The sequence below is a fragment of the Linepithema humile genome, chromosome 7, assembly GCF_040581485.1.
Source record: "Linepithema humile isolate Giens D197 chromosome 7, Lhum_UNIL_v1.0, whole genome shotgun sequence".
NCBI classification, from domain to species: Eukaryota; Metazoa; Arthropoda; class Insecta; order Hymenoptera; family Formicidae; genus Linepithema; species Linepithema humile.
The window spans coordinates 1077786-1099665 of record NC_090134.1 but is presented as its reverse complement, the minus strand read 5'-3'; the positions used below and the strand labels follow the sequence as shown (position 1 = coordinate 1099665).

Here is a 21880-nt window from a genome sequence, read left to right as displayed (position 1 = left end):
CTATATCCTACAGTAACAAATTCTCCACGCTGTATATAAAGGGAATATAATTTCTGCACACAAAATGCATTTGTACACTGTCTTAATTTTATTGAATCAGTGGTTACAACAAGACGACGTGTTCAAGGAGGGTCAACAATATTATTAAATATTTCGTGTATTTAGTCTTAATATTTCAAACAATAAGATTATAATTTCATGTAGTTCATTATATGTAATATATTAAAATATATATCTTAATGTTCTTCGCAGGTAATATAATATATATATACAATTGTAGATAAAGGTATATACAAAGTAACTGCACCCTAAAAACGTCAATAAAAAATCATCATATTGAAGTAATAAATCTAAATTAAAAGGGATGAGATGAGGGTTTACGGAAAATAAATTAATAAAGTTTTCTTAACACACAATAATTATAATTAACGATAATAGTATAAATGAATAAAATTATCGATTTCTCTGTTTTTCTTCCGTATATATTATGTGTAAAATAAAGTGTAATGCTTGACTCTCTATCATATATACATATACTGTATATGTATTATACACACATAACGCAGTATACATATATACTGTACATATACTGTATACACTCGCGCGCGCGTGTATATCCACCAGGCTTGGAAATATATTCTTTGAGGTAAACTGCATAAATGTAAAACAATAGCCTAATAGGTACGGAGATTAAGTTAAAATTAAGTAATGTAAATCACTCTGTGTAAGAGCGATAATTACGGAGGTATATTCGTTCGACTAGAGTCGCCGTACAATACAATTAATACTTGCTATTTTGTATACTCAACGCTTACAGTTCGTTTGATGAATTATTATATCGTACTCGGTAGAAGGAATGCGTACATGTGAAGTAGCCAAGTAATCTTGCATCGATTTCACTTATGAACATGATTTAAAAGGTGAATGAATTGAATGTTCTTTTCTTTGGCTGCTACATTGTACCCCTAAATTAAGATATAATGAAAGTAGAGAAGAAGTAAGTAGAAATAATTAACGGTTGAAAAGAATTCACAATGTTGATCGTGGATTGTTCTGACTCATTCAATAAATTATGATAATTGATCGATGAAAATGCGCGAAATATTGATAAATAGTGATAAATAGATTATGCCATGCTGTCATGCCATTTCGGACATTTGCATTCGTAGCATTATGAAGAACACTATAATATGTTGCTTATTGCTTTTGTATGTACTAGGTAATGTAAGATAAACGTTATCTTCATGGATTTTGTACATACAGAATGTATCACATGTAGAACGTTACATGCTGTTTTCCTCCTCGCAGAGAGAACACGCTTGTAACGTTCTACGTGAGACACTTTATACAATTAACGCGATTACCTCTCCTCCGCACGGCGACTCTGTAGTCAGTTGTTTACGACATCTAAAAACTTATCACATCCATGAAATTATTCAGGAGCATTATGGTATGTACGGAGTGTGTGTGTGTGTGTGTGTGTGTGTATGTGTGTGTGTGTGTCTATCGTTCAATTAAATTGCTGATTGCTGTTTACTCCGCCGCTGCGGCTATTTTTCTCTACAGGGTTTCGTTATGATATAGCGATATGAAATCAGGAATAACAGCAGAATTGTACACGTGTGATCGAAGTAGTAATTATAAGATAACTAGGGAAGAATACTATTATTATGCTACTTAAATACAAAATAGATGAGGACAGTTTTGATAAGCGTAAACTCATTCTCTTTCACGAAACTCATACAACTGCCAGTTATATATCTAACACGTAAGAAAGTAAGATAGCTCAAAAAGCATTAGCATTACATACTTTCTGTTGCTTATACTTTATTCAAACCTCTCTTAAGATTAATCTCTTTTTGATGTCCGAATACTCTGTTGTTTTTGATAATTAATAGCTCTCTCTTTCTCTCTCTCTCTTTCTCTCTCTCTCTCTCTCTCTCTCTCTCTCTCTCTCTCTATCCCCTACCCATCCCTCCCTCCCTCTCAAAATTATTCTTCAAAATGCTTTACACACTGCAGTATATATTTTCGAAATGCAGGAGTGTATAGTGAAAAATATCAAAATGTGCTCGTTTCTGATGCATAATATTAACAACAATGACCGATAACAATGATCGAAAGGAACGACCGGTTTAGCATCCTGATTTTTCTCATTATATGCCAATTTAGTTTCACCAACGCTTAGTCAACGCTCTCTATTAGGAGTGATTTTTTTTAAAATATATCACCAACAAATACAAAAGTACTTGAGAAAGCATGTGAATGTATATATCCTCAACAAATATGGAAATAATATAAAATGTAACAGGCATTACGTTATACAAATTATTTTGTATATGACAACAAACACAAAACAGGTTAATTAAATAAAATCGTAAGCCAGACACATTGAATGTACGAACACATTCGCAACGAATAAAGGCTGCTGTACAAAAATTATTTAAGAATATAGAAGTTTAATATATTGTATATGCGATCTGTGTGTGAGATTCTCATAATTATATTTATAATACATATAACAAGTTCCATGTATTTATGTGTAAATAAAACGATTCTTTCTATTTCGTAGAACTGTATCTGTATCTGATCTGTAAACTATATAGAGCTATTGTATAATGATTTGCAGAATTCAATAAACAGAATAAGTAAAGCATGGTGCACAGTTATTAACTGAATAGTTGTGTTCAAAACTAGGTAATAACAACGGTATCTTTCCTTGTGTAAACTGAAAATATTTTCGAAAAACATTTTCAATATTAGACTTGTAACAGACTCTGTTATGCAAATGTTATAGTATCTTATGGAATGAAGATATGATAGTCTTTAATGTATGCAGCTCGAATTAATTCTAGCGTTATTTATTTTCATACTGTGCTCATGGTGATTATATTATTGCATGATCCAGTGTAATGTGTGTTCATCTAAAGTATATATTGAATGTAAAATGCAATAAATAACAATTAGTGGAGGTACAGTAATAACATTGACATTTCTACGTCTCACTCTAAAAGATATAGCTTATTCTATCAGGTACTGTGTTGGGTTTTTCTGTCATGGTAACATGCACCAGTCTGGAATATGTGTCTTGTAGGTTCGTCTCAATGCTGCTTCTCTTTTTTTTTTTTGTGTAATACACAGAACTGCCAGTTAACACGCTAAATATCGTACAACGAAACGTTCAAGTTAATCGTATTAATTACCTAATCGCCTTAAGAACGATATCAATCTTATGAACGGAAAGAAACTCGAGGAATACGAGGAAACCTTCTTACACAAGTTCTGAGGAAGAGTTATCCGTTAATTATAAAAATATCCTCTATCATATACCAGTCTTTCAGATCTCTTATACGAGTAAATGATTGTGAAAATGAGATGACCTATCTCTTTTGCATGCTAATTATTTGAATTGTAATATTCTGAGCATAATTATCTTCTTTCTGAATATTCTTCCCATTCATAGGATCCTTTTTTTTAAATTTAAAGTATGATATATATATCCATGATATATATGTATCTCAATAATCCGCTTTAAACTAAAAACAAACTTACGTCAAATATTTTAGGAGCTATTCATACACAAATGAATCCTTCATTTCTTACGCACACTTAGCTCCGAATGCAAAAGAAATTTGATTCCTTAGAGAAATCAATGTTTTTGTAGAAAATGACACCTTAATGACACACATATGGTATGTAAACAGGCAAAACAAAGAAAAAAAGAGAAAAAGAAAAAAAAACACAGAATAAAAAATTTTCTTAACATTTCTAAATACGTAGCATCTGGTTAGAGCCTTTCCCTGTTTTTCTTAATACTAAAAGTTCTTCCTTTGTTCTTTAAAATTAAATCTTATCAATGAAAAGCTTATTTTGGAATGCTCAGTATCTATTTTCAGCAATCATCAGCCCGAAACTGTTATCGGAAAGAAACTTCGTCAATTGAGTTTAGGCCTTGCTTTGCCCTTTGTATTTAGCAATTTTGTGTTCCCAAAAGAGAAGGAATGCACGTCCGCATCTTTTTATCACCAGTATTTCAAGTGATATTTTTTATGGACATATTCACAATTAACATTATTCTATTCTATGTACAGAGGCATTGAAAACTTGTTATTTCATTCTGGCTTCTTTCGTTCACGCGTCTATTAATTTTCAATATTAATGACAATATAACTCGTGTATATATACATTCGAGACAACATCGTGACAACGTTTAAAAATTAATAGAGAATGACAAATTTTAACAGCATTCTCAAAGAAAAAATTGAGAACATGGTATTTGGCCGCTCTTTGCATAAGCTCAAAACTTTGCTTTCTTCACATATATATTATTTAAAAGAAAAACAAAGAGAAATTTTCTTAGTTGCCCGCATTACTTTTCGTTCGTACTGGTTTATAGTTAACTTTAATTTTATTTTATCGCCGACTATTGTTTCAGTCGTTTTGGAAATAGGCCTTCATCAATCTTAAAACATTGTCGATGTTGTTTCGAATCATTTTATATGTACATGAGTGTTGTTTTTGTTCAAATGCTTACGCGTTTTATTTTCCGCGTAAAAATTTATCTTGCTCATTTTCACGTTTACATGGCGTTTCACGCCTCGAAATCGGACACGCATTTTTCCAAAACAGTATTATTTACATTGATCGTGTATCAGGCAATACCTCTGCTGCAGCAAGTTGAGTCACGTTGGACTTTGCGAGGTTGTTGCAGTTTTGCATTGCTTTTGCTTTATCGGTAGTGGAATAAATCTTTTCTTTTTTTTTTGCGTTTTTTCGCATCTCTTGACTTGGAAAGAGACTACGATCTACGCAATGTGTATCAATCTCATAGGAGAAAATGGGAGAAATTATATGTATTCCTACCTGTTTGCACCTCGATATCGATGAGAACTATTGAACACTTCTGCGTACTGCCTAACGCACTTTCAACCATTTGGTCCGAGCGCCGGAACAGATACGCACGTGGCCTTTGGCGATGATGAAGTTTCTCCATCCGGGCATCCTGAATTGTTATTTAAACTGCTAGTGCTACTGCCTAAAGTACAATTGACTATTGTGAGCTGCGTGCCTTCTAAATCTTGCTCTTCCTCCTGTAGATTATTCGAGGCAGAACTGCCTCTTCTTTTATACTGCAATCACGAGAATAGATGGATTATTAGCGGAAAATGATCGCCCCTTCATTATCTGTAACACAATGTTGAAATTCATAGCGATACCTGAGGGTTTTCCATAATATGAACGTCTTTCGAACCTCCATTTATCTCCCATGGCGATAACAAGGGTTCTTTCGCACAGATTTCAAAGACCCCATTAGACTGTGTACCCTGTACAATATATGTCGCGTATTATTTGTCAAGATTCTTTTATCGACAAATCGGTCCAAGCGATTATTCCACGTTCGATTACCTTTGCGTCGGAATGCGGATTTGTTTCAATCGGGGACGACGGGCACAGCACAGCCAGTTCAATCTCATTCGGGGCGCCGGTAGTGTTCGCTTGCTGACTCATAGACGTGGACGACTGCTCCGTGCAACATCCATTTCCGTTTCGCGACAGTATACGCCCCTTCGTAGGCTGAGTATCGTTTCTCGACGAACGAGAATTCTCAAACTTCCTCCGGCAATATATGCTGCATAGACATATCGTGATAAACACGATACTTATGCTCACTCCGAGAACCACACCTGTTTTTTTTTACACATACACAATGTTTACTTACAGTTTATACACGATTAACATAATAAATTATTGAAATTAAGGTCTGTTGTTTCTCTCACCTAGACTCTGATCGGGTTTAGCAGGTCGCGGTGGCTTCTGCTTACCGGACGATGTTGGTATTGTCAACGTATTATTACTACTGCCACCGGTAATAATAATAATAGGATCCGACGGTTTTCCATAACCGGCTTTCGTCGCTGCTTGCACCATAACAAAGTATCGTTTCCCTGGCGCTAGCCCCGGTATACTCGTCGTCGTTTTATTACCGGGCACGGTCACGTTGCCCCACGTGTTCGTCGACTCCGCCAGATCCATGGTGTACACGACGAAATAATTTCGTATGATACCATTTATATTGCTCGGTTCCTTCCACGCAATTCGTACTTTCGTATTGTTACCCAGGAACCATTGTACCTCTTCGACTTTACCAGGAACTGTAATGTTCATTTATAAAACCTAATGTAAAAGCCTGACAATGTACAATACTGTTCTATCAAACAAACAACTGTTGAATTCTCACCATCTTCATTTGTGTAACATTCTATAGAGTCGCTATACAGACTGGTTTGATTTGTATCATGCTTAATGGCTCTTACTTTAAACTGATATAAAGTGAAAGGCTTCAATTTGTCAACGTTCATTTTTGTATCGTCTCTATAATATATTATATCACCATTAGATATTTGATACGTATAATTAAACTTATTTCAAACATTCAGACCATACTCACATGATAAAACACTTTAAACCGTTAGAATTTTGCGCATTCACCGCATGATAACAAAGTTCAAATGAATTTGCACCTTGCGCATCGGATAACGTCCATGTTACATTAATGGACGTTGGTGAGATAGGAATAGCCTCCAAAGCCATTGGTACAGTGTCTATCATGAAATTATTACATAAACTTATCCATTCTTTGTTGAAAATGTAATAATCTATAAAAATTTGACAAACTTACCAAGATCGAACTGTGCAGTCTCTATGTGTTTTGTCAAGCAACCTGTTGCTTCACCTGAGTTTACCATGCACAAACCCATGGTATAAGAAACATTTACATCTAAATACACAAAAAGATAATGAAAAAATCAATAATTTTTACAATATTATTCATAAAGAAATCATCGTATAATGCAAGATTTTTACTTACCAAGATTAGTAAACAAATATTCAGTAATATTTTGTGGTAAAAGAATACTTTTTAATTTTTCGCCATCTTGATTTTCACAATAAATTTGCCAAGAATCAAATTTTGATTCGATTTGATCGTTTTGTTTGAAGTTGATCTTCCATTTCATCTAATCATTAAAAAAAAAATTTAGACAGTAGTTTATAAATAAATAACCATAAAAATGTTTAAGCTAAATCAAAGAGTACTAAATATTAACCTTAATTATCGAAGCATTTACAATTAATACTTGAATATCCACATTTCTTATAAAATGATTGGGTTCAGAAGATGGCATAGTTACAGTAATCCAATCTAATTGTGTTTCGCTAATATTTGGCCAGCCCTGTTTCGTTCTTGCCATTACTCGAAGATCATATTGTGCTCCAGGTATCAGATCTGTGATTATAAAGTAGAATTACACAATTTTGTAATAATACTTTTGTAAAATTCAAAGAAAAAAAAACGATAAATGTAGTCATACCTGCAAGTACGTGGTATTCAATAGTGGCAGGTATATAAAGTACTCTAGAATATGGATGTTGATGAAGTCTCCATTGTAACTTATATTCCACGACAATGCCACGAGATTCCTTTCTACTCAAAGGCTCCCATGATACATTTAATTTTGTACTACTGATTATATCCACATTCATTTTTGGTGCGCCTTTAGGAACTGCGAGTGAAATCATTATTTTAAGATAATCGAAATAACATTGCGTCGTAAAATTAACAGAAATGTATATAAATATATACCACTTGGAGCTGTGGAACACAGAATGGTAGTCGACTGATCGCTAGCACCATAATTATTCCACACTCGTACGTAAAACGAGTAATTTGTAAACGGTTCAAGAAGTTTTGTTACTTCTACAGACGTAGAATTTCCTGGTTCCGGCGGGGAAACTTCCTCCTTGCCACCTTCTATTGCAAGAGAAGCGCGTATCAAATAAATATGTGTAATTGGCCTGGCGATTCTTTTAAAATTTATCATACATACCTAAAATATGGTGAAACTCACCTACAGGACTATAATGGACGGTATAAGCTGTAATACTGGTATATGGTAGAGACTTTGGTGGTTCCCACGAAATTAAAATTCTAACTGGTGAAACAGCGTGACATTTTAAAGAAGTGGGCGCATCGGGGCTATTGCGCGATGTGTTTACTTGGAGCCGACCAGCGGCCCAAATTTCACCCGCTGAATTTACCGCTACACATTGGTATATGCCAGAGTCAGACGGTACTGTTGCTGATATTGCTAATTCTATTTTATTGTATTCCTTAACGTAAGTTGTTTTGCGACCTGTCAACATACAAGATGCATAATCGTAAGCACACAATTTGACAATAGTGCTTTCTTTCTCTCTCTCTCTCTCTCTCTGTAATCATTACCAATGATAGTAATATTTGACGAGTCTTTTAGCCAATAAATTTGAGGTACGGGGAATCCTTGCGCCTGACACTCGAATCTTGCGGTTCTTCCGTTTGGACAGATTTGGTTTGTCGGCGTTTTTATAAATGACGGCGGTATCAGTATGTCTACAGTAATATTCTGTAATATTTTGAACGAAAAATATAATCGTCTGCTAATTTTTATAATCATTAAATATCTTATGTTTCGTCAATATCAATTACCCACCTGTACCTCTAAGTCATTGGTGATAGAATTCTTCGAAGAACACATGTAAACACCAGCATTAGAAATGTTTACGTTTGTTAATGACAGTATACCAATGCCAGTGGTAGAATTAAAAAGAATGCGAGGTTGCGTAACATTATCTGTAAACAGATATGATCAAATGTATTAAAATTGATTCGTTAATTAAATGTACATTTGCTTTCTGAATCTGTACCTTTGTAACGAGGAATAAATGACCATGTTATGACTGGCGATGGATAACCAGATGCAGCACACGCCAAATTAAGATTTGACCCGTTAAGCAACCAATGATTATATGAAGTTTGTGGAAACAAAGACGATGGCGTATGTGATTTGTTAACCTCTGCTCTCGAAATAACTGTTAATTTTGCTTCTCTGCTCTTTTTGGTCTTCTTTAGAAATTCATTAGTGACTATGCATCTGAAATGTAACAATATTTCCATTTAATTAGTTTAAAAATTAACAATACAAATTATATATATTATGTATATACAGGGCTGGGCAAACACATTTGAAATACAAAATACAAAATACTAACAATTTTAGTATTTATTGCAAAATATCTTCAATTTTTTAATTTAAAATATAAAATTTTTGTATTTTAAATCAAAAATTAAAAATTAAAAGTATTTTGTATTTTATAATTTAAATACCAAGATTGTGTTAGCATTGTACATTTTGTATTTCAAATATTTTATTGTATTTGAAATACAATTTGAAATACATTTTGCCCAGCCCTGTGTATATATAATTGTACAATATACCTATATGAGCCAGCATCTGACAGTTTCGTTGCACTTATATACAGAACACCTGGTGGTACCACAGAATACTTTGATTCATTATAAGATAACAATGTTTCATTATGCTGCCATGTAATATTAGGTGGGAAAGGAACACTATCTATCAAACAAGACAATCTTGCAACTTCACCTTCTTGAACAGTAATATTTTCTGGAGTTTCTCTAAATACATGGGCAAGTTCTGTAACATAGAATAATTATTGTAACCATAATATTCTAAATTTTAATTATGAAAAAATCATGGTCATACGCATAAAGTTATATTTACCTGCTATTTGAATATATGTAGGAGCTGATCGTATCAATCCTCCAAAACTAGTACGTGTTACACAGCGATATTCATCTTTATAGTTTTTAGGATAAATAATACTATTCCTTTCCTTTTCTTTGAACTTTTGAATTTGTAAATTTTGTTTCTACACATAATAATATTCATATAAAGTATGATTTTACAGTGATAAACCAATAGACATCACACTACTGCTTACCTTGTAAAAGTGAAGAGAGCCATTGTGAAGAAGAACACACCGAGTAAGATTACACGGAGGTGCTAGCATTCCATTGCGCAACCAAGATACATTCTCGTTTGAACCAGCTATGCAACTGAGCGTGATCCCTTTTTTTCCTAGTATCACATGGCCGCTAGGTTGAATTTCCAATGTTAACCCAGATGCTTTAATTAGACCAGTGTCAGAACCATCTCCTTTAGATATGTTCCTACCACTGATATTTCCTCCGATACCTTTGATACCTTTGATAACAAAGAGACAATTTGCAATATATATTTATGAAACATAGATACTGCTACATTTTAGTAAGTATTTAATAACATTAATAAATGAATATGTAACGTTATGTTGCAGTTTCTTCTCTAAGACTTTGATATAAAGATTCTCTTCTTAACTCTGAAGTGGCGATGTGATTGAAAGTTACGACATTGATGACATTGATCTCATTGTCAAATCCCGTTTCATCAATGACGAAACATTTCGTTCGAAATATAATTCTAGATTGAAAAATCTTTTAAATATTTATTTAATAAGAGAAATGATAAAATATTGGATCATATATAAAAGATATATCACAGAAACATAAAAACAATCTCAACTCTTCTATGATGTACCAGTAAATTATACCATCAAAGAGTTAATATATAACAATTTTGCACCACCGTCAGGGTGTACAATGTACTTTAGGTATACAAAGCGAGTTCTCGAGATCATCGACGCCTGGACTCATGTGCGCATACAACCAGAGCATCGTTGTACAAAGATCGAGCAGAGAAGCGAAACCTCGCGACCATTGTGATAAGAGTATAGGGTTAGATCGCACCACGCAGAGTGTAAACACAGACAAATCGTAACACACACCTGCGGCACAAGCGGGCTTCAGCACTTCCGTAATCAAGACGCTCAGTAAGAGTACTCGCGCCGCCATATATCCGCGCTCATCAGCAACCGCGCACCGGTGCGCGTGTGTATGTATATATGTATATGTTGTCTCACTGGCAGAGGAGCACGGCCGTGGCGCGCCGTCGTCGATTTATTGTCTTCTTCGACTTTCTCGTCGTTGTCGAGTTGCTCGCGAGAAAAATTCGTCGCCGCATGTTTGACATCAGCCAGTCTCGTCTTAACCGAAGAAGAGGGAAAAACAGAGTACCTCCGTTGTCGCTACGACGGCTGTTCCGTTCGCCGAGCTGGAGCACCCTTTCCCCCCACCCCCCAACCCTCTCTCCCCCGCTCGTGGACTCTTCGCGCTGTTTTACGTCGCGCGTGTGTATACGTTCACATTGTCAACCGGCGCGGCGCGTACACCGATCCGTAAGCCGACGAAAAAGACGACCGGCGACATGCACACGAACGAAATCGCGAATCCGCGCGTACACACGCGCGTTCGTACACTGTGCCGGGAAACTTGCTGCACACCGCCTGCGAACGTAATTTATTGCTGCGCGTCCTATCGTTTAGCACGCGACTCTCTCGTTCCTGCTTGCCATCTTCTCTCGAGCGTCATGATCCTTTACTGCCCCCTAGCAACGTGAAAGAAAGAGAGAGAGATTTGAACCATGATCATGTATTGTCCGAAGAAAAAATAGAAACCTGTCGAGATGTATTACCGAGGAATGGTATTGCGCTCTATCGACGGAGCGATGTATTATCATGTAATTGTCATATTTACTCGCAATGCATCTTTGAATGTTTTTGTCAACAAACATAGCTGTCAACGTTTTGTTGATTGACCGATTCTAACAACACAATTGTTAGTGTCACCGACGAGAGAATACTAAAAAATAATTTTACGTACTCGTTAATAATTTCTAAATCTTATAAGAATTTTCAGACATATTAAATGAGAAAAAAAGGAAACAATTTAAAAAATGCGGTGAGTTTGAAACTTTTTTATACAAAAGAATTTTTTTATATAGAATATCGCAAATGTCCGAGCCTTTTTTCTTGTTCTTGTATGATTATGTTTTAGATCAAGAACAAAATGCAATCTAAATGACGAGATCATTTTTTGTACGACAAACTATGTTGCATCCGGTTTTTCTATCATTTTCTCTGTACCAATTATATATATAATATATATATATATATATTATATATATATGAGTGTGTGTAATCTCTCAATGATAGCAATCGCGTGCGAGAGAAATCGCACAACCGCGATGTATGTGTATGTTTTGTGATCATTTTATTTCTAGAAACAAGCACGCCATAAAGCACTGTATGCCATACATATCAATGAGAACGACAACGACGGATCGATTGCTATTAAAACCGGTTTACTGGATAATTTTCCGACAACGCCACCGGCTGTGACCCTGCGCGGCTTTCTCTCACAGGGAAAGTTTTCCTGTATAAGGGGTTGCATTCATCAATCATGATAACAAGAGATTCCAACGCATAGCAAATTGTCAAAAAGTTATATACAAAAATCAATAAATCCAGAGGAATTAAAATTTGTAAGTAACTGAAGAATTAAGTAGATAAAATCTAATTTTTCTTTTAATTTATCTTAATTTATCCATCCTTTTTTTTTATGAGTTTTTTGTTTCTTGCAAAGTGAAATGAAACTGAAAATAAGATTCCAATGACCCTTTTCTCAGAAACGAGATTTACGTGTCGCATTGTTGTAGCGTTTGATGCAAATGATGATAATCATGTCTCATATGCATCAGAAAGTGTAAATAATCATTGTTCGCCGTCATTGAACAGACAACTGCTATTTCGCGATCATCTATAACGACATCCTGTTCAATCTGTGCCTTTCACATGAAGCAAGGGTGCTTGCACGAAATAGAAACCACTGACTTCCGTCATCGTCTTTGCTATCGTTGTCGTCGTGCGTATAAGGAAGATTGGCCGCGAAAGCGTTCGTCTTCCTTGTGTTCATGCGGTTCAGAGATTATCGTGCTAGTAGGACAGCTTTGACGTATTGGCGCAACTGATTAGCGCGTACCTTGTCAAACTTGTTGCTCTGGTACTGTTATCATAAAATTAATCGTGCACCACTAAGGTATATCAGTTGATCGAACTATCCGTATTATTACACGAATGTTTTCACGGCATGACGCTTTTATAGGCTGTGAAACTGTACTAATGACTCGACTATTATTCCTAATCCGTGAAGAAAATAAGATATATAATATGTGAAATTCGTACGCGTTTTCTTTTCAAAACGAAAGTTTCCGCATCTTGAGATCCGTAAAAAGATGCGAGGTTCGAAAAAAATTGATAAAGAGAACTTAAAAATATTGCATATTTGGATACATGGACTTGAATGTAGTACCGTTTCCTGTATTAATCGTGTGAACACAATAATTAATGTGAATCACGGCGCTGACGGTAATCATCTGATAATGTTAGTTTCACCTTTCTTCATCTTCTGTTTTATGCACAAATGTGAAAGGTGCCCGCGGGATATAATTGTAATCCTCGCGATTGGATAGAATCATACGTGGAACATCCTGTGCATCGATTTCCAGTTAGTCGAGTTATCCGGCGCGCGCAAATCTTTTTTCTCATCTATTTCCACAATCTTAAGCATGGAGAAAAGTAAAATCATATTTCGTCAATTATGGGAAACATATATAAATTTGAATAATGTTGCTTTTACAGGTTTCAAGTATGTTATTAAAACATTACTTGTGATGTGCATGTTAGATATATCTATAAAATATTATATTAAATAGAAGAAATGTTTGAATATAAAACGTTTTCAGTACAATTTGCTGGAAAGATTAAATAGATATGAAAGGTTCTTAACATTGATTGAATTGGAAAGCAGAAGTAAAATGGTTCGTTTATTTCTGTCTCCATTATGTGCAAATTTTTTTTATGTTTATTTCTTAAATTCTTTAAATTTTTATTTCCCGGAAGGATTAATAAAAGGAGGAAAGAAATCTCTGATTGAATGTGACAAGAATATTTCATATCCGTAGTAAACTCGACAAAAATTTTCCAGGTATAAATAGATAAAAGGCTATTGAAAGTGAAAGAACCACTTGAAATAGATCTGGGAAGGATAAACTTAAAAGATCTCAGTATATAAACAAGTAGTGAGGAAAATCTGCACATAATAGAGACAGGAATAAAAGCATCATATAATTTTACGTCTATTTTCTAACAAACAACTGAGAAAATCTTTTGTTTATTTAATTGAACAGATGCTTCACATAAATGCACATAACAACTTGTCACACGCAACGTTCCGGAGATTAGGGATGTGAATTGTAATAAAGAAGCTTGTAAGAGTGATTCGTTTGTTCAAGATATAAAGTCGCTTTAGCGACAGCCTGATGAGCCACGGCCGAGGGAAAAAATGAAAAGCACGAGCGCGAGGAGAAAGAGGGTACGAGTGTGTGGTTATAAAGCGATCCAGTTTCATCGAAATTCTCAGTTTGTCGTACACGTATCGCACAGCATACAAACCCTATTAAATCTGCGACGAATAAGTCAAATGCAAATATGAAGACGGGACCGGTTTTGCAAGTAAATGATTACTGTGTTGAATGAATATATTGATAGCGCGTGTAAAAACGACATCAGTTGTAAGATTCGCGAACACGGATCTCATAAATTTTACAATTATTATTATTATATTATGGGACAAGTGCATATATATCTTGCAGATATCGTATATAAATAAATTATAATAAGTAAATTTATTTTTCGTAATGTGAATGAAATTAATTATATGTATTACGCGTGACTCGAAATTGCCAATAGCTCGAGACGTTATTATACATGTGTGTTCGAGTACAAAATGTAGAAGGAAAAAAGCTGAAAGGCAATATAAATTAATTATGCTGATTTGCAGTTGGTGTTAATCGTGATGCTGTTGATTGGATCTTCGGAAGAATTCTTTTTCCAATAGTGAGTGTGATTTTTTGGTGACAAAGCTGTTTAGTGTTTGAAAAGAATTATTAAGTATCTTTGATATAATTTTACATTAGTCGCATTCTTTTTTGATTCGCGAATTTTTGAGTCAATTTTTAATCAATTATGATTTTCTTTATTGAAAATTTAATGGAATATCATTCTATTTCCCCCCCCCCCCCTCCCTTATGTTAGATATATTGAGGGCAATCAAATATATTTTTAAATCCCTTACAATCGCAGACTTGACATTGAAAATATGAAATTAATTTTGAGAATACGGGATTTAGATTCACTTTGAATCTTTAATTTATTTGTAACATGTGTTTTTTTCACGTTTCAGTCCTAAGAAGGCTTTGACGGAGTTCTTCCAATCTTTGAAGGCAAAGCAGCTGCCTAAAACGAACGTACAGCATTATCATGTACATTATTATCCCATACCTTTCCCTATGTTAGCCTGGAGAGCGCCGGAAAAACGAGATCTTGAGAAACTTTATAAGTACGTTCACATTCAATAAAAAGTTAAACTCGTTTCACGCTAATCGTGTAGATTTCGCGTAGATGGAAACTAATAACAGATTCAAATAGAAACTAATATATTTCTGAGCGTATACGCATAGAAACAATAAGTGTAGTGCTTTAGAGAGAAAGTAATATTCTAAGTTTTTGTTTTTATTATCACACACCGCCTTTACAAGAAAAATGTGAAATTCACTGATAGTCTAGCTCTATTTTTTGTAGCAAACATATTAATACGAGCGTGCGATGGTCTGAAGAATTATCTGAGCTATTATTTTCCAGCGATCATCTAAGATCTCTCGGATGGTCAGATCACCACTACAAGTATATGCCCGAGCCTTCGATAATCGTATCGTCAGGCCCGCATCCTTTGTTGGATAATATCGAACCTTGGGATGGTATCATCGAACCTTGGGATAGTACTTGGGACGAAAATATTTTAGGTGGGTTCAGGTAACATCCCATGTGAAAAAAAATCAACCGACGTATTCGTCGATTAAAAAAGTAACTAGAGAAAGGAAATTTTACGTAAATCATGATTATCGAAAGCGTGATTAAAAATGGTGATATTTTTTTGCAGGATCCGACGACATACAATCTTCGATCGATCGTAACATGAAGGGTATACTTGTTCAAGTTCCTGTCAATCAACAGTTAGTGTTTCATTTATTGAAGAAAAGACAAAGACAAGTGACAACGTAACATCGCTTGATCTTTGCATTGCAAAGTAACGGTTGATTGAAATCGGTATCAAAACACTAAACTTTCGTTAATTTAATTTTAGATTAATTAATTAAAACTTAGCCTTTAAACGTTTATCTAATCTGTATTTATGAGGAGTTATTTATTACAAGCATAATTAATATAGACATCTCAGAATGTTATTAATTTTAATATTAATTTTGCATTTTTATACATATTTTTATTAGACAAAAGAAACAGAGCTAAAAAATGTAAATTATTTAGAATTCCTTATGGAATTATTCCACAACAAAAGTTGTGGAAATTGTTTACACTTTCTAGCAGCTTTTGCATCAAGTTTTGGCGCGCATTGACGACGTCGAGTCATCCTTTTTAGCAATAATTTAGGTGATAATTCGCGTAATTCCGGCACGTTTGAAGCAGGTTTCAATCTTCGTCGTTGAATGCGATCTTTCTGCCGCGCCTCATAATCTTCCTGCTGTTTCAACGCGAGTTGTATCATGTACTTACGATCCGTTAAACGCACTACGTGACTTCCCATTAAAGCTGTTAATCGCGATCTCACGGCTATGTAACTGAGCCTGTATTGTTAATTGTCTTATCTCAATCGTGGTTACTTGAAAATTGATACCAAGATGTTAACCCACCCGAATTTTACACAATTCGTCTCCCACCATGCTGGAGGCGTCTCATACAGATTTGTATCCAGTGAGAACATACTTGCTTACATAATGTAATTTATTTTAATTGAAATTTTTAACGTAAAATTTTACGGCTTAATCCAGCATTAACATCCAGCATTAAAAATATTTATGAGACATTTTCTCTCAAATTGAGCGTATTTTGTTTTATTTTCTTTTCTCTTTTGCTAAAGTTTCTATTTTTACAGCTTGGTGGAGAGATCTTTTTGTTTAATCGAGCGTAAATAATATTCAATGGCTTATCTACAGGCAGATAGGCAAATAGACTGCAGATATTGACCTTTTACGAGAGTATTTGAAGAACTTACCGAGATTTAACTCGCAGAAATGCTTGTTTGGCATTTGCATCTCGATGCTATAAACTTATAAATATTTAAGTTTTGTGTTATATACATAAATATATTTTATACAAACTCGTTAACGTTATCTGGGATTAAAATTAATTTTATGGAATTTTAACCAAATAAATTCTTATCTTATAGACAACGCTAATAAATTCATAAACATTTTGAGAATATGATATGACAAAAGATACCATCTAATCTATTTGTCGAATATTTCATGTCGTGTAAAATATCGTATAATTGTCGAGATAAAATTCGCGTTGAGAATATCGTTAGAAGCATTATACGAACGGAATTAATTGTTTCGCGAATGAATGCAAGTGACTGCCCTAAAACTACTGAGAAGAGGAGGAGGAGGAGAAGGAGGTTCAAGACTGTATCTCTTGATCCTTTTATGTTTATCTATGTCTTTAAAACACAGTGTTTAATATAAGTGGAACATAACCGTTGTATTTTGAAAATCAAATATTTATTAGTCAAAATTAAATTCAAATTTCATGATAACAATTCTTGTTTGTGTTTTGCGTATAAAATATATTACAATGTGTTTATAAGGGAACTTTCTATATATTTAAGATAGGTCTCAAGCCTAACTCGATGTGTTCGCGTTATTATTTTATATGATACTTTATACAATTTATTATAGACATAGACTTTACACAAATCATTATACTCCTATTTAGCTTGAGAAATGTCCAGTAATGTTGTACTGTGTGTAAATCATACATTATACAATTTGTATGTTATATAATGAATATTGAACGAGCCATTATTAAAACATGTTTATAATTGTTGAAGTAGTCTTCTGGAGATCAGGCGAATTTATTTACAAAAGATGGAACGTGCGATAAAATGAAAAACTTTCGACATATTTTCTGATAGAATCGCTAAATTTTGGCTTATTAATATCCTTTATGATAATGCATTGGCACGTCGGATATTTTAATACGCGCGATAAAATCTTTTTTTTCATTATTTTTCCATTATGTACATAATAAAAAATAAATTCAGTTAGCCAACGTTAAAAATCTCGAAATATATTCTTTGGATGTACATTTTAAAATACAAATGATCCAATAGAATAGTCTTTCTCTGATTAACTGATTAAACTTTGATCAAAGTAACGGGCACACTTTGTAAATGCAATAAAAATATGACGAAAAATCTTACAAATACTATATCGCTGTATATCTGCAATTGTGATTTTAATTCTGAATGCACAAAGTCTGCACAGTGTCAACTTATATTGCGGTTTCACATATAAAAAGATTAGAAATGTTTAGAAAAGCGTATCTGTCTATTGTGTCACTTAGTAATAATTATACTTACAATCTTTTCAAAACCAAATATGATTATGATAATTGATACAAAAGACTTGCGTTCATTAAGTCATAGACATTCTTAAGAAAGTACAAGCGTTAAAATTTACAAGTAGCAAAATATATACATCATACTGTATCATCTATACCGATATCTAAAGAATTCAATTCAAAGAAGTCAAAAGTCTGAAGAGCTTTAATAACGTACTCTATCAAAAAATGATGAATTCGGCTTCACCGAACACTTTGCACTGGTTTATTTGGCTTTATTTTCCTGCAACGGAACATTCGAATATTTCGGAAAATCTACAGCATCAATGGGATTCTTTACTTTAAAACTAGGATATAATCCTGTCATGCTAGTTCTGGTGTTATATCCTTTGGAGAAACCATCCCAATGATTCCCATAAACGTCGATCAAATCTCCGATCTTTAATTCCAGTTCCCCACTTTTTCTTGGTTTATGATCCAAAATAGCCACATGTGGATGTGGATTTTGTCCTCCGTAGTAATATATATCATCAAGAGATGTAAATCTGTCGTATGCGTCTACGTAGAAAGTCTGCATCAATTCGTATGCAACACGACATACCTGAGAGCTGAATGTGCACACCAAGTAATCGCATTCTGACAGAAGGTGAATATCGATGATTATTCCTTGCAAAGAAGAATCCGAGTATCGTTTCGCTACAGCTGCTGTCTCCGCGATCTCCGGATCGCCTATTATTTCATAATTAGGATAGCGTTTTCTGGCTGTTGTTATCACTTTCGGATCATCGCTAGCTAAAAAGACTCTCTTTACGTCTGGTTTAGTTTCAAGCTGGTCGTAATACTGTTCTACCTTAGACATATATTCGTCTATGTCATGATAAGCTGCCTCAGTGCCTACTTTATCAGTCCTACGCACATGAATACCAACAATAGGTTTTTCAAAACCGAGCCTCTCCTTTGCTTCCTCTAGTGTTCTTGTCACATGCTCTTGAGGTCGCATTAAATATTTTAACACCTGCCCTACCCACCAAACTAAAGGATGACCATGAATCTTCTCTAATCTCGGTGCTAAGTCTGCAGGTACACTAGGTGGCTGGAATCTTGGTTTAGGATAAACATTGTCTACAATCGGTAGAGATATTACTTGTTTAGAAGGATCACCAGGCCAAATAGAATGTGTAGCACCATTTGTGGATACACAAGTATCGCTGAGAGGTTTGAATACAGATTCCCAACCGTCTTTGTGATATCTCCACCCTTTAGATTTTATTATCAATGTTCTTTCTGTACCATAAGCTACTAAAAAGCAGTACGTGATGTGATGAATCTGTAAAAAAATATGTTTATTTTATTTCATTATTTGACAGCATAATTAGCATAATTAGTGTAAATTTAATTTTCTTACCTGACAACCAAATCCACATCCTTTATTTAAGTTACATATTAACTTTTTCGCTTTATTACAGTCAACAGGATTTTGTAGATATCTTCAAAAAGTAAATAGAAAATATATATTACTTTATTTTGATATATTAAAAATTTCAATATTCTAATGATAGAATCTATTACCTAAATCTTCTCTGAACAAGATCAGACAAATCTTTTGCTTCCTTTTCCCGCCATTCGTTATAACCATCTACTTTCTCTAACTTCTCTATGTTCATTATGAGTGATTTCTTGTGTTCCCATACATTTTTCAGCACATTTTGTATCTCTTTTTCTCTCTGATCATATGTGAATTTATCAATGTACTTTTTAAATTTATTTAACTCAGCACTCATATAATACCTGCAATATAGAATTAAGTATGTAATCTATTGCGTCATGTGTTCATTATAATTTATTTTAGTTATAATTAACTATTATTATATTTACCATGTTTCCTGGATGTCATTTTTTAATCGCCGCCGCAGTTCTTCATATTCCAAGGAAGGAACACCATGTCTTGATCCATCTATTTGGTGATCTATTTGATCATAATAAACAGATGCTTTCTCCAATTTGTCATGTATGAAGCCCAAATGATCACTTTGTGTAGATTTTGATCCTTCTCTGGAAATTATGTTAGCCTGTACAATGAAAAGATCGCAATGCTCTATGTCTCAAATTTCACATTATAATATCACTAAGTTCTTCCTGTTTCATGTACTTTTATGCATAAACCTACCCTAATATGAAGTTCTTCAGCGCATCATTTTGTTTCTTTAAAATTTCAAAGTCATTAACCATTTGTGCTAGCCGTTGTGTATTCTCTTTATTGACAATACCAACATCTTGATTTGAGAAAGAACTAGATTTAAATATATGGATAACAGTTATAATTAATACTAAAAACCAGATGGCTAGCAATGCTATTCCAAACTTTCCTAACCAACCAGGTCGCCCAGACCAAATTGCTGCCATTTTAAACAAAGCAAATGGTATTTCTTCTTGCAATATGTCACATTACGATATCTGAAAATACAATAAAATAATATATGATAAAAATTAAGGGAATACTATTCTTTTATATTTAAAAATTTGTATATATTTTCTAAATAATTTATTTTTATAAATTCTCAAATGCATGTTCTCACATGCAGATTAGTTATTAAATGTATGCATCTGTGTAACTGTCATCAGTATAATGATACAAAAATAATTTTTTACATTTCAGATATAAAAAAAAAATTTCGATTATTGTAATAAGTAGCACAGCCTTGTAGAGAGGAACAAAGCATCAGAATAAAGCAACATAAATTACTTCCGTTTGTAAATGCCCCACTGATCTATGTATGATAGTTCCAATCTCTGCATTTTCACCTAGTGTGTATATTCATATATATGTATATAGCAACCGGTGAAATAATAAATTACCTATTGTTCAGCCAACATAATGACGTATATCATGTGTTCTGCTACGTTTGCAATTGCAAACAAAAATGTCAAAATTACAAAAATCGAAATCAATAAATTCAATAGTCGATACTTTAAATAGACAAAAAAAAAGTTTAAACCGCGTTGTTTTGTTGCTTACTTTCGTAGAAACATAAGTATATAATTATCGTATGCTGACGTTATTTAAATCTAAGCCCGAGTGAAATTAACTTTCGGTTCCAATCTCCATTTCATATGGAAGCTTAGTTACATCTTGTACTCACTTGTCGGTAGAAATGTCGGCCACTTGCCGCGTGCTTCGCTGCCTTACGAAAGACGATATGACAGCTATCTATCATCTGTCCACTAATCTATCGCACTGTTACGAACACTCGACTCGGGATATTCCGTCCGTTGCACCATATATCTTTGAGCTGATTGCTCCCATCCCGACGAGAGTCAGTTTAGCATATGAATAATACGCATGAAAGCCAACAACCGAACAAACGCACGTTGCCAATGTCAATCGTTAATCCGTCAGTATCTTTGGCTATAACGTTGGTATTGTTAAAACGGAATACACATGCGCAAGATAAATAACATAATAAGCGCCCTCTAAACTTTTCTCTTGCTTTCTTTCTCTCTCTCCTTCTCTTAGGGTATATTCATACAAACTTGCACAGCGTATAAGCATATACATAAGAAATGGACCAAT

General features: G+C 34.1%; 3 protein-coding genes across 7 annotated transcripts; 1 reads left to right on the top strand and 2 right to left on the bottom strand.

Moving 5' to 3' along the window:
* Window positions 1-65: 65 nt before the first annotated feature.
* Window positions 66-11140, bottom strand: LOC105678460 (protogenin-like). Its single transcript, XM_012377827.2, has 19 exons — window positions 10723-11140; window positions 9841-10103; window positions 9621-9768; window positions 9314-9533; window positions 8743-8969; window positions 8529-8668; window positions 8282-8441; window positions 7908-8192; window positions 7643-7810; window positions 7371-7562; window positions 7107-7285; window positions 6869-7016; window positions 6680-6778; window positions 6449-6602; window positions 6239-6372; window positions 5778-6152; window positions 5407-5684; window positions 5217-5324; window positions 66-5129 (listed from the first exon to the last, which is right to left on the bottom strand). Exons 1-19 carry the CDS (start codon window positions 10787-10789, stop codon window positions 4926-4928), a joined length of 3549 nt encoding a protein of 1182 aa, XP_012233250.2. The 5' UTR covers window positions 10790-11140; the 3' UTR covers window positions 66-4925.
* LOC105678464 (uncharacterized) lies at window positions 11141-17883 on the top strand. Of its 5 annotated transcripts, none has more exons than XM_067359039.1 (7): window positions 11141-11734; window positions 12057-12317; window positions 14127-14206; window positions 14675-14730; window positions 15077-15232; window positions 15535-15756; window positions 15833-15970. In XM_067359039.1, the coding sequence occupies exons 3-6, from the start codon at window positions 14177-14179 to the stop codon at window positions 15707-15709; spliced, it is 417 nt and encodes a 138-aa protein (XP_067215140.1). In that variant the 5' UTR covers window positions 11141-11734; window positions 12057-12317; window positions 14127-14176; the 3' UTR covers window positions 15710-15756; window positions 15833-15970. The 5 variants fall into 5 exon arrangements, with proteins under 5 accessions (XP_067215140.1, XP_067215138.1, XP_067215139.1 ...); XM_067359037.1 differs by having other exon boundaries at window positions 11142-11734; window positions 15535-15695; window positions 15833-17883; XM_067359038.1 differs by having other exon boundaries at window positions 11142-11734; window positions 14022-14206; window positions 15535-15695; window positions 15833-17883.
* FucT6 (alpha-(1,6)-fucosyltransferase) lies at window positions 17447-21714 on the bottom strand. The gene is made up of 6 exons (XM_012378048.2): window positions 21450-21714; window positions 20477-20763; window positions 20185-20361; window positions 19879-20097; window positions 19715-19796; window positions 17447-19636 (listed from the first exon to the last, which is right to left on the bottom strand). The coding sequence occupies exons 2-6, from the start codon at window positions 20710-20712 to the stop codon at window positions 18575-18577; spliced, it is 1776 nt and encodes a 591-aa protein (XP_012233471.1). The 5' UTR covers window positions 20713-20763; window positions 21450-21714; the 3' UTR covers window positions 17447-18574.
* Window positions 21715-21880: the final 166 nt, after the last annotated feature.